Source organism: Protomyctophum parallelum (genome assembly GCF_964188405.1).
Source record: "Protomyctophum parallelum genome assembly, chromosome: 19".
Lineage (NCBI taxonomy): Eukaryota > Metazoa > Chordata > Actinopteri > Myctophiformes > Myctophidae > Protomyctophum > Protomyctophum parallelum.
Genome location: NC_139717.1, coordinates 1,270,310 through 1,283,832, shown reverse-complemented (window position 1 = coordinate 1,283,832; position 13,523 = coordinate 1,270,310). Strand labels below are relative to the sequence as shown.

General features: G+C 44.5%; 1 protein-coding gene across 1 annotated transcript in view; it reads right to left on the bottom strand.

The window, feature by feature from the left end:
* The window catches only part of ddx1 (DEAD (Asp-Glu-Ala-Asp) box helicase 1), a 56,055-nt gene extending 43,621 nt beyond the window's left edge, over window positions 1–12,434 (bottom strand). The window contains exons 1-10 of the mRNA XM_083790753.1: window positions 12,389–12,434; window positions 10,179–10,230; window positions 9,410–9,473; window positions 7,403–7,432; window positions 6,260–6,356; window positions 4,947–4,994; window positions 2,473–2,556; window positions 2,077–2,160; window positions 1,131–1,207; window positions 661–733 (exon numbers count right to left, since the gene is read on the bottom strand). Coding sequence (XP_083646879.1) covers window positions 661–733; window positions 1,131–1,207; window positions 2,077–2,160; window positions 2,473–2,556; window positions 4,947–4,994; window positions 6,260–6,356; window positions 7,403–7,432; window positions 9,410–9,473; window positions 10,179–10,230; window positions 12,389–12,404 — 625 coding nt within the window. The 5' untranslated portion in view covers window positions 12,405–12,434. The remainder of the gene's footprint in view (window positions 1–660; window positions 734–1,130; window positions 1,208–2,076; window positions 2,161–2,472; window positions 2,557–4,946; window positions 4,995–6,259; window positions 6,357–7,402; window positions 7,433–9,409; window positions 9,474–10,178; window positions 10,231–12,388) is intronic.
* Window positions 12,435–13,523: the final 1,089 nt, after the last annotated feature.

Sequence of the window (13,523 nt, the reverse complement as noted above, 5' to 3'; positions counted from 1 at the left end):
TAAATACAATACAATATAAATAAATAAATAAATACCCGAGAGACAAATATTCCCCTGAAGTAACAAAAGCTTTGGCTTTATTTCAGTCGTTCACACGACGTGAGCGGAACGGAGATGCTTTTAAATCCATCCGTCTTTAAGCCATTCTGACCTGAGATCAGATTCATACGCGGTTTCCACTGGACACACACTGGTCTGATTAACCCATTCTGACCTGAGATCAGATTCATACGCGGTTTCCACTGGACACACACTGGTCTGATTAACCCATTCTGACCTGAGATCAGATTCATACGCGGTTTCCACTGGACACACACTGGTCTGATTAACCCATTCTGACCTGAGATCAGATTAAAAAAATGTCAGTCGTTCTTCGATTTCTTTCAAAAATAGCAGACCTACAAGCTCGTATCGCGCCACTCGGTGGCGCGCTATGAGCTTGTAGATCTGCTATTTTTCAATAGCTAAAGCATGACATGATGCTCACACCAAAATGGGTTCCCGTTCAGAATGGGATAAAATTATATTCAGGCGGATTTTCGACCGAAGCGGACCGACATTTATATCGCCCGGGTGATTCCTCAGAGGTCAGTTGACAATTAGTGTGCAGACAGATGATGTCATTACGGCCCGTCAGGCCCCCCCCCCCCCCCACAGTACCGTTCTTGGAGAAGGAGATGTGGCTGTTGTCCAGGTCCATGTAGCATCCGATGGTGTCATGCATGGTGAACTCCTGCAGGGGGAGACATTACACCATGAACACTACGAGCCGCCCTGTGTCCCAAACGGATAAGAAATGACAGAGTTACCGTGTGGGGGTCCCTCTACTGTACTGTACTGTACTGTACTGTACTGTACTGTACTGTACTGTACTGTACTGTACTGTACTGTATGTGGGTGTGTGTTTACGTGTGTGTTAGGTTGCGCACAGGTGGTGAAAAACAACCGTGCTGTTTTCGTGCTCAGACGCACCCAGCCACCGGGTGGGTGGCTGGGTGCCACCCACCCACCCACCCAGCCACCCACCCACACACATAGCTCCATAAGGGAGTGTTTGCACCACTCAAAAATTAACAATCCCTAATGTTGAGCAGCACTGCTCTACGGTCCTACCTCTAATACGGTCCTACCTCTCCGTAGCTGTCAAACTGCTTGTTGTGCGACTTCTTTCCGGTCCCACCGAAACCAAAGCCGTACTTGTCGGTTCCTGGGAAGAGAGTCAGGTCAGGTGTTTAAGCAGTTTCAGAGCGCTCTGTTGACGTTTAGCTCCATGTGGAAGGAATCTTGTTTTGGTCCAAAAACTGTCCAAAACTCAACCCTCTGCTGTAATCTGGTTGAGTGTTAAGGCCTAGGTGATAAGGTGACCACCTTCGGTGGTTAGTAAAAACAGAGAGGTGTGTTTGGGGTGAGTCTCTTACCACCGCGGCTCAGTGACGTCATGTTGTAGTTTTAGTAAAAACAGAGAGGTGTGTTTGGGGTGAGAGGTGAGTCTCTTACCACCGCGGCTCAGTGACGTCATGTTGTAGTTTTAGTAAAAACAGAGAGGTGTGTTTGGGGTGAGCGGTGAGTCTCTTACCACCGCGGCTCAGTGACGTCATGTTGTAGTTTTAGTAAAAACAGAGAGGTGTGTTTGGGGTGAGAGGTGAGTCTCTTACCACCGCGGCTCAGTGACGTCATGTTGTAGTTTTAGTAAAAACAGAGAGGTGTGTTTGGGGTGAGAGGTGAGTCTCTTACCACCGCGGCTCAGTGACGTCATGTTGTAGTTTTCGGTGGTCAGTGACATCATGTTGTAGTTTTCGGTGGTCACCTCATCTCCTAAAACCGGACTATGAATAGGCCTTAAATCTAACTCTGGGAGTGTTAGATTAACACAGGAGTTTACGGTGACTAAGACTTATTAGTCGACTAAGACTAGACTAAAACAGGACTAAAACTAAATGGTGTGAAAATACCCAGCCCTAGTCCATGGGAACCCTGTCTCACTCTCTAGTAACAAAAGAGTACATGTCTCACTCTCTAGTAACGATAGATACCTGTCTCACTCTCTAGTACCTGTCTCACTCTCTAGAACCTTACCTAGGTCCAGGGCAGCCTGGCTGGAGGCCCAGCCCACGCGACACAGACCCTGGTCATGGCACGACACCTCATAGTAGTACTTCCCTACACACACACACACACACACACACACACACACACACACACACACACACACACACACACACACAGGGGGTGATGACATCATAAATATTAGTGGCGTTTGATTGTGCGGTCTCTCGCACAAATTGATTGATTGAATCTGATGTGATTACTGATCAGATCAGAGCTGATCAGATCAGAGCTGATCAGATCAGAGCTGATCAGCTCTGATCTGATCAGCTCTGCAAGCTGATGAAAAAATATCCCAGCGCTGGAGTAGCGTGCGTGCGTGCGTGCGTGCGTGCGTGCGTGTGTGTGTGCGTGCGTGCGCTCTACCTTTGGTGATTCCTTTCGTAGATCTGCAGCCGTGCCACTCTTTAAACTCTCTGCTCTGACAACACATCCCATCTGGACCGATGGCTGAGAGACAGACAGGCACATGAGAGAGAGACAGGCACATGAGAGACAGACAGGCACATGAGAGAGAGACAGGCACATGAGAGAGAGAGACAGACAGGCACATGAGAGAGAGACAGGCACATGAGAGAGACAGACAGGCACATGAGAGAGAGAGACAGGCACATGAGAGAGAGAGACAGGCACATGAGAGAGAGAGACAGGCACATGAGAGAGAGAGACAGGCACATGAGAGAGACAGGCACATGAGAGAGAGAGACAGGCACATGAGAGACAGACAGGCACATGAGAGAGAGACAGGCACATGAGAGAGAGACAGGCACATGAGAGAGAGAGACAGGCACATGAGAGACAGACAGGCACATGAGAGAGAGACAGGCACATGAGAGACAGACAGGCACATGAGAGAGACAGGCAAATGAGAGACACATGAGAGAGAGAGAGACAGGCACATGAGAGAGACACATGAGAGAGAGACAGGCACATGAGAGAGACACATGAGAGAGAGACAGGCACATGAGAGAGAGAGACAGGCACATGAGAGAGAGACAGGCACATGAGAGAGAGAGACAGGCACATGAGAGAGAGACACATGAGAGAGAGACAGGCACATGAGAGAGAGACACATGAGAGAGAGAGACAGGCACATGAGAGAGAGACAGGCACATGAGAGCCACATGAGAGAGAGAGACAGGCACATGAGAGAGAGACAGGCACATGAGAGAGAGAGACAGGCACATGAGAGAGAGACACATGAGAGAGAGACAGGCACATGAGAGAGAGACACATGAGAGAGAGAGACAGGCACATGAGAGAGAGACAGGCACATGAGAGCCACATGAGAGAGAGAGACAGGCACATGAGAGAGAGAGACAGGCACATGAGAGAGAGACAGGCACATTAGAGAGAGAGACAGGCACATGAGAGAGAGAGACAGGCACATGAGAGAGACAGGCACATGAGAGAGAGAGAGACAGGCACATGAGAGAGAGACAGGCACATGAGAGAGAGAGACAGGCACATGAGAGAGAGAGACAGGCACATGGGAGAGAGAGACAGGCACATGAGAGAGAGAGACAGGCACATGAGAGACAGACAGGCACATGAGAGACAGACAGGCACATGAGAGACAGACAGGCACATGAGAGAGAGACAGGCACATGAGAGAGAGACAGGCACATATGAGAGAGAGAGACAGGCACATGAGAGAGACACATGAGAGAGAGAGAGACAGGCACATGAGAGAGAGAGACAGGCACATGAGAGAGAGACAGGCACATGAGAGCCACATGAGAGAGAGACAGGCACATGAGAGAGAGACAGGCACATGAGAGCCACATGAGAGAGAGAGACAGGCACATGAGAGAGAGCCACATGAGAGAGAGAGACAGGCACATGAGAGAGAGACAGGCACATGAGAGAGAGACACATGAGAGAGAGAGACAGGCACATGAGACACATGAGAGAGAGAGACAGGCACATGGGAGAGAGAGACAGGCACATGAGAGAGACACATGAGAGAGAGAGACAGGCACATGAGAGAGACACATGAGAGAGAGACAGGCACATGGGAGAGAGAGACAGGCACATGAGAGAGACAGACAGGCACATGAGAGAGACAGACAGGCACATGAGAGAGAGAGAGACAGACAGACAGACACATGAGAGAGACAGACAGGCACATGAGAGAGAGAGAGACAGACAGGCACATGAGAGAGACAGACAGGCACATGAGAGAGACAGACAGGCACATGAGAGAGAGAGACAGACAGGCACATGAGAGAGACAGACAGGCACATGATAGAGAGAGACAGGCACATGAGAGAGACAGGCACATGAGAGAGAGACAGGCACATGAGAGAGAGAGACAGGCACATGAGAGAGACAGACAGGCACATGAGAGAGACAGACAGGCACATGAGAGAGAGACAGGCACATGAGAGAGAGAGACAGGCACATGAGAGAGACAGGCACATGAGAGACAGACAGGCACATGAGAGAGACAGACAGGCACATGAGAGAGACAGACAGGCACATGAGAGAGAGAGACAGGCACATGAGAGAGAGAGACAGGCACATGAGAGAGACAGGCACATGAGAGAGACAGACAGGCACATGAGACAGACAGGCACATGAGAGAGAGACAGGCACATGAGAGCCACATGAGAGAGAGAGACAGGCACATGAGAGAGAGACAGGCACATGAGAGAGACAGGCACATGAGAGAGAGACAGGCACATGAGAGAGAGAGACAGGCACATGAGACAGACAGGCACATGAGAGACAGACAGGCACATGAGACAGACAGGCACATGAGAGAGACAGGCACATGAGAGAGAGAGACTGGTTTTCTACTGACCAAACAACATGAAACAGGTGGTTTTTCTACTGACCAAAAGCCGGGCTGCGGTCGTAAGGGTTCATCTGCCATTTGCTAAACACTGAGGACAAAACACAGAACACAGTGGTTAATTAATTGTTAACCCATCCGATGAATTGAACAAGGTGGACCCCATCGTAAACAAGTGTGTAATGCTTTACATGGTGTCGTCCACAGTTTTGTATGTAGGGAACCTGAGACCACATTCTACAGATTCTTGTCTTCTAAATCCTGACAGTCCTGTAATCAGTGGTTGGCATGGACAACGAGCTTGTAGATCTGCTATTTTTATTTGTTTTATCGTGAAAATGTGGCACAAATCTTTGAATATATATTCTTTCAGAGCGAACGTTTTTTTTTACTCAAATCTTTGCTTCTGAGGGGGGGTTCCTGGAACAACATATTTTCAGACGAAATACATATCATCGTGGGCGTCCTTGACATAAAAAAGGATTGAGCACCAACGACATAGAAACATAGGTTTTTTTCAGAAAACTGTCAGGATTTAAGAAGACATTTCTTTTTAAATATCGACGTCAGGCCTAAATGGGTCAAAGTGATTTAAAGATGAGGTTTTAATGGGTTAAAACTGTTGTCATATGATTTAGAACAGTTTGTGTGAGCTTGTAGATCTGCTATGGTTGAACATTCTTTAATTAAACTTGAATAGGTTTTGAACACAGCAGCACAATGTGGTATAGTAACTTGTGTAGGTGTTTAAAACCCATTCTAGGCGGGAACCCCTTTTTGGTGTTAGCATCATGCTATGCTTTGGCTATTGAAAAACAGCAGATCTACAAGCTCATAGCGCGCCACCGAGTGGCACGATATGAGCTTGTAGATCTGCTATTTTTGAAAAATCGAAGAGCGACTGACATAGAAGACATTTTTTTAGAATCTGATCTCAGGTCAGAATGGAAATCTGTCAGGATGTAGAAGACATTTTTTAGAATCTGATCTCAGGTCAGAATGGAAAACTGTCAGGATGTAGAAGACATTTTTTTTAGAATCTGATCTCAGGTCAGAATGGAAAACTGTCAGGATGTAGAAGACATTTTTTAGAATCTGATCTCAGGTCAGAATGGAAAACTGTCAGGATGTAGAAGACATTTTTTTTAGAATCTGATCTCAGGTCAGAATGGAAAACTGTCAGGATGTAGAAGACATTTTTTTAGAATCTGATCTCAGGTCAGAATGGAAAACTGTCAGGATGTAGAAGACTTTTTTTTAGAATCTGATCTCAGGTCAGAATGGAAAACTGTCAGGACATAGAAGACATTTTTTTAGAATCTGATCTCAGGTCAGAATGGGGTTAATAGTTCTGACCTGCTCCTCCGGTCTTGACCGCTGCTCGGCCCTTCTTTCCTTCCTGCTGGTCCTTCAGCGTCTCGTAGACGATCTGGATCACCGGGATGCTGAACGCCTGGAGAACAACATGAACGCACCATCACTCAACATCGAACACACCAACATGAACGCACCATCACTCAACCTTGAACACACCAACATGAACGCACCATCACTCAACCTCGAACACACCACCTTGAACGCACCATCACTCAACCTCGAACACACCACCTTGAACGCACCATCACTCAACCTTGAACACACCATGAACGCACCCTCACTCAACCTTGAACACACCATGAACGCACCATCACTCAACCTTGAACGCACCATCACTCAACTTGAACACACCATGAACGCACCATCACTCAACCTTGAACACACCATGAACGCACCATCACTCAACCTTGAACACACCATGAACGCACCATCACTCAACTTTGAACACACCATGAACGCACCATCACTCAACCTTGAACACACCATGAACGCACCATCACTCAACTTGAAAACACCTTGAACGCACCATCACTCAACCTTGAACACACCATGAACGCACCATCACTCAACCTTGAACACACCATGAACGCACCATCACTCAACCTTGAACACACCATCACTAACCTTGAACACACCAACATGAACGCACCATCACTCAACCTTGAACACACCATGAACGCACCATCACTCAACCTTGAACACACCATGAACGCACCATCACTCAACCTTGAACACACCATGAACGCACCATCACTCAACCTTGAACACACCATGAACGTACCATCACTCAACCTTGAACACACCATGAACGCACCATCACTCAACCTTGAACACACCATGAACGCACCATCACTCAACCTTGAACACACCATGAACGCACCATCACTCAACTTGAACACACCTTGAACGCACCATCACTCAACCTTGAACACACCATGAACGCACCATCACTCAACCTTGAACACACCATGAACGCACCATCACTCAACCTTGAACACACCATCACTCAACCTTGAACACACCATGAACGCACCATCACTCAACCTTGAACACACCATCACACAGCAGAGACAACGTCTAACCTTTCTGTGTCTCTATGGAGACACAGACAACTTTACGTACCCCAGTTTTTCCGCTGCCCGTCTCAGCTGCCTATACAGGGAAATATAAAGAAGGTACAATTTACAATTTAGGCATTTATCAGACGCTCTTAATCCAGAGCGACTTACATTAAAGGACAACTTTAGTTTTTTTCAACGAAGGTTCATGTTGTAGGTAGTTCTTAGAGAAAGTAAAAGATGAGTGTTCTGTTTTTTCCATTTGCTGCTTTGTTTCGTTTTAGGGATTTTAGCTGTTTTGTACAGGGGGTCGGGGGCATTCGAGCATGGGGCTAAATATGTATTTTTTTACAAAATATTATGGAGATTTATTTATTTATTATTTACTATAGTCCTAATAAACCCCAGGAAAGTACATCTGGCCACAAATAAATCACAGGATCTATTGAATGTGAAGGTAGCCTACTGGGGGGGAAGCCACACTGTGTGTCATAGGCTCAATGTCAGTTTGACACATTCAGTGATGTGATGTTTTGTTGCCAGATGAAATTTCCAGGGGTTTATTAGGACTATAGTAAATAATTAAAAAAGAAATCACTATAAAATGTTGTAAAAAATACATATTTAGCCCCATGCTCGAATGCCCCCGCCCCCCTGTCAAAAACAGCTAAAATCCCTAAAACGAAAGAAAGCAGCAAATGAAAAAAAAAAGAACACTCATCTTTTAGTTTCTCTAATAACCTAAAACATGAACCTTGGTTGAAAAAAACATGGGAATACATCACATAAAAAGCATTCATCATGAAACATGCGTAAGCTAAGAACGTAACAGTGGAATATCTATATAATGAAACAATTAGGGCTGTCAAAGTTAACGCACTATTAACTAGTTAACTCACAATCCTTTTAACGGCACTATTTTTTTTAAACGCGCGATTATCGCACTGTGAAGTTTGACAGAATGGTTGAGAGATGCATGGCAATTTTACACTGAAGAGTTGAATAATTGTTAAACAGCTGCATTACTTAAGTTAATTTAAGTCTACACAATTAGAAAACTTAGAAAACATGTTATTTTGATCAACATGGCCTGTTATCTCTCGTAATGGTACCATTGGCCAACATCAATACAGTTCTTTAGTTTGGGTCTGGAAGGCTAAATGTCATCAAATGGTGGTTCCGTGGCTCAAATGCAGAATAAATAATGGACCTTGATATGAAAAATCTTGAAAACCACTGATTTAAGGTATATTTAGAACGGATAAAAAATATGCGATTAATTTGCGATTAATCACAGTTAACTATGGACAATCATGCGATTAATCAGATAAAACATTTTAATCGATTGACAGCCCAATACAAACAATACATATAAACTATACATCTATACTATACTATGCTATACATATGTACTATGACGTGCTATGACTACATACAATGCAATTATAGTGCTGTCTACATAACATGCTATAAGTCTGTATCAAATGCTATCCAAGTCTACAGAAATGCAGTCTAAGGGCCGATTCATACTCCTATTTTACTGCTGTTTCGGCGCTGTAGTGCCGAAATTAATTCGGCTCGTCAGAAACTTTCACTAGCACCGAAGAGCCGACTTTAGGCTCCACAGAGCCGAACCGACTTTTATTCGGCTCTAAAATAGGAGTATGAATCGGCCATAAGGGGTGGTGGTGGCTCAGGGGTAGAGTGCCTGGATGGTAACCGTAAGGTTGCCAGTTCGAACCCGGGCTCCCCCAGAGTTACTGTCGAAGTGTCCTTGAGCAAGACACTGAACCCCTAATTGCTCCCGATGTGCTAGTTGGTGCCTTGCATGGTTTCCGCTGCCATCGGTGTATGAATGTGTGTGTGAATGGGTGAATGTAATGCACAATCTATGTAAAGCGCCTTGGATAAAGGCGCTATATAAATGCACCATTTACCATTTTAAAAGGTCTACAGAAATTCAAAAGTATTTGAATACACAGAGGATACGCATAAGAAGTGCGTGCGTGTGTGTGTGCGTGCGTGCGTGCGTGCGTGCGTGCGTGCGTGCGTGCGTGCGTGTGTGTCTCACCATAAGGACGTCTCCTCCTCCTAGAATCAGAGGGATGGACTCGGCCTGGATGTCGGTAGGGAGCCTGGAATACCAGGGGTGGAGTTATTAGACTGGAATACCAGGAGTGGAATTATTAGACTGGAATACCAGGAGTGGAATTATTAGACTGGAATACCAGGAGTGGAATTATTAGACTGGAATACCAGGAGTGGAATTATTAGACTGGAATACCAGGAGTGGAGTTAGAAACACATGGTAGAGGTTGGGGATCTCATACTGTGCATGTTTAGCCCTTTGTTTTATACTTTCTCTAACTGCATATAATTTCCCTTTTTTGCAACAGAAGTTTATATTTAGGCTGTACGTCTCTAAATGTTCTGATGAATTGAACATGCTGGCCCCCGTAAAATCTGAATCCCCCCCCCCCACCCCCCTCACTGTATATGTATCTTTTCCCTTTTTGCTTCCTTTATGATGAATTCCTGTTCTGTTCTTTAACTACATAGAAGTGTCTATTTGTACGTCTCAAAATGTTTTGATGAATTGAACAAGGTGGACCCTGTTGTAAACAAGTGTAATGCTTAATCGGGTCGTCCACTCACAGTTAACAGTCTTTGTATTGAGTTTGTGCTTGAAATGTACTGTAAATTCTACAAACTGTTAATACATATATCAATCAATCAATGAAACCCTGATGTAAACAAGTATTTTATCCTCGTAGTGGTTTCTGTATCGACTTGAGCTCTCGTTTGAAATCAATCAATCAAACAATCAATCAATCACTTACAGCCAGTCCAGCTCCTCCACCGCCTGCGCGATCTCAGGCATCACCCCCATTTCTGTGGATTAAAACACACTTCAATATTATTTCTGTGTTATACTTTAGCTATTGAAAAATAGCAGATCTACAAGCTCGTAGCGCGGCACCGAGTGTCACGCTTACGAGCTTGTGGATCTGCTATTATAATTTTTTTAATCATGAAAAATAACTCAAATCTTTGAGGGGGTCGCTGGAACAACATGTTTTCAGATGGGGGTCGGCAGCCAAATACAGATAATTTCTGGGGTCCTTTACAGGAAAATAGTTTACAACCACCGATTTAAGCAATAAGCCACGAGAGGTCTCAGGTTAGCGGGTATTTTACACTGGCTGGGGCCGTAGGCAGACCCGACGCGCAGCGGAGGGTCTTCTCCCAGCCAGTGTAAAATACCCGGTAAGCTGGGCCTCCAGTGGCTTATTGCTTTTCTAAAACGGTTACAAACATATAGCAATATTAACCTAATAAAACTATTGAATTCACAAAAGTAGCTACGCTTTGCGCCACCAGAGCGAGATTGCGTGATGTATGGACAAAATGTGTACGAGTAATATAAAGAAATGTGTTTTGCAAAAGCCGGCCTCCTGGTGGCGCTAGAACAGGCCGGTGAGTGAAAAAATGGGGCAGAGGTTCATCGTTGGCATCTAGGGAGTGTGTGTGCAAAATTTGGCATCGACCGGGACAACGGTGCTGGAGATTAGCTGTTCACAGACGGACAGACGGACGGAGAGCCGCACACACACCTCTGGCCTCATGGAACCGACTAATAGACTGCCAGAGAAGAGAACAGAGTTCCTAGGAAGAATTTCAACTGGGATGTATCAGTAAAAGGTGCATGGGCGAGGGCAATAGAGGACACTCTTGTACGAACTGGGTATTGATATTGAGAATGAGTTCCATTTTCTTTTCTACTGCCCGTTGTATCATGAGCTACGTCAAGGTATTTTTATTTTACTTTATGATAATGCTTATTTCTGTTTTTGTTTTGATCAAATACTTGGTGTAACTTCTGTGTGGGAAGTGAACGTGATATTGTTTATTTATGTTGTTGGTGTTTTATAATCCCGTAAGGGATGAGTCTTAACGACAAGACACGAAAATAAGAATTCATTCATTCATTCATTCACACACACGGACGGACAGAGTGCAAAACATACTCTCTCCCCATGCCTTCGGCCTGGTGGAGACAATAAAACATACTCTCTCCCCATGCCTTCGGCCTGGTGGAGACAATAAAACATACTCTCTCCCCATGCCTTCGGCCTGGTGGAGACAATAATGCTGGCTCAGGACATAATAACAGTCCTTTAGAGCACTGGTTCCCAAACTTTTTCATGTCAAGGACCCCCAAATTGACACTAATTAGCCTGCGGACCCCCATTTGAAAAGATATGCCAGGGACCCCCATTTGAAAAGACATGCCAGGGACCCCCATAAGAGAAGATTGTTACAGCTCTAGCAGTGATTTTCAACCGGTTTAATTTCAAGGACCCTCAGTTTGACATGCATTAGTCTACGGACCCCATTTGATAGCATTTCTATCTCTGGGACCCCCAATTTATATTGTCAAATCAATGCTAATTTAACTCTGAGAGTGTACACATGAGTTACAGACCCATAAGGGTCCATTTGGTTCCAAATGATCATTTAGTTGGGTCCCCCCTGGAACTCCCTCAAGTACCCCTGGGGGTCCCCGGCCCGGACCCCACTTTGGGAACCACTAGAGCCCTAATGCCCTTGGGATGACTCGGTGCTTTGGAGCAGAGCTATAGCTTCAGGAGAAACGGGCCAATAAATAAAAAGGATTCTCCAGCAAAACGCAGGAGGGTTGGCATGCTTAGCTCTGAGTCAAGATGTCAACATGTCAACATCACTACAATGAGGACATTAAAACACAGATATTGTGGCGTAAAGCCTATTGGTTGATGTCATGTTAATTAATGCTCAATGAAAGATACAGCTTGACGCAGCTGTCATTCATATCAGATATCAATGATGATTATACTGTCGAGTGAATAAACACAGGGTGTTTGCACAGTGAAAAGCGCCTCCGCAGTCAGTCTACAGCTCACAGATATCACCTCAATAAGGACATTAAGACACGGATATCACTACAATAAGGCCATCACAGCAGAATGGACAATAAACGTCTTTCTGTCTTTCTATTCTATCTTCTTACCTCCGAACGCAGCCATGTTGCTTTAGCCTTGCAGAACTACCGGATGTGACGTGACGTGTTTTTCCTGTCACTAGGGTGTCAACGGTCCGTGCGGGAAACAAGGCTTGTCGTGTGTTAGTTCCGTTTAGAGTAATCATCATCATGGCAATGCGGACAGTGCTTATGCAGTGGAGGGTAATAACTAATAACTAATAACTACATTTACTTACTTTAAGTATTTCTAATTTAAGTACAGCTTCGAAGTAATTGTATTATGTTATTCTTTACTTTGTTTCCATTCCTGGTACTTCTACTTAGAAGAAGCCACGTCTTTAAGTGTACTTTTTACTCCGCTTCAAATATTTGAATTCTGTTAGTGGTGCAGCAGTGCCCTCTTGTGGCGGAACTCTAAAACTACAACATCAGTGATGAGTGAAGGGGAATGTTTCATAATATCAGACAAAGTCATGAATTGATTAATGTATATTACTAAATATGTTTTATATCTCACATTAGACATTTATATATCAAAGGATCTTCATATGATTGGTCCTAATTATGTTCATGATAAAATACCACTTTTATTTCTACTCGGTCTGTGGCCCAATCCCAATTGCCTCCCTCAAGCCCTGAGCCCTGGACCCTCGTTGACTTTAATGACGTCAGCTGTAAGTGCTTGAGGGTGAGAGGCTGCAAGGGCTCCAAATTGTTGTGAAAGAAATGGGACAGCACTTTGAAGATGAGTCCGCCATTCATGACATTTTGCATCACTTTATACAAACTGTTCTCATTCACAGCCAGTGCCTACCTACATGCTTGGCCTATTTATACATGTCTATCATGTATATTTTAGTATTTAAGATGGTCGTTTTATTATTAGTTTAATAAATACACTTTCCTGTGTGATATGAGTTGTAATATTCATATATAATAATGTGCATTATACATTTCATTTCCATATTCTTTTACTTTGCTCATTAGTCATTTCTCATCATGTTTCCCTTAATATTATTATTGTTATTAAATATATAGCCTATATCCTTCCATTCCGTCTCCTTTTGAGAACAGTGAGAAAGCACTATTGTTTGTTGACATTCTAATCGCGATACATAACTAATTTGCATACCTAAATGATTGACGTTCGGAGGATCCCCCT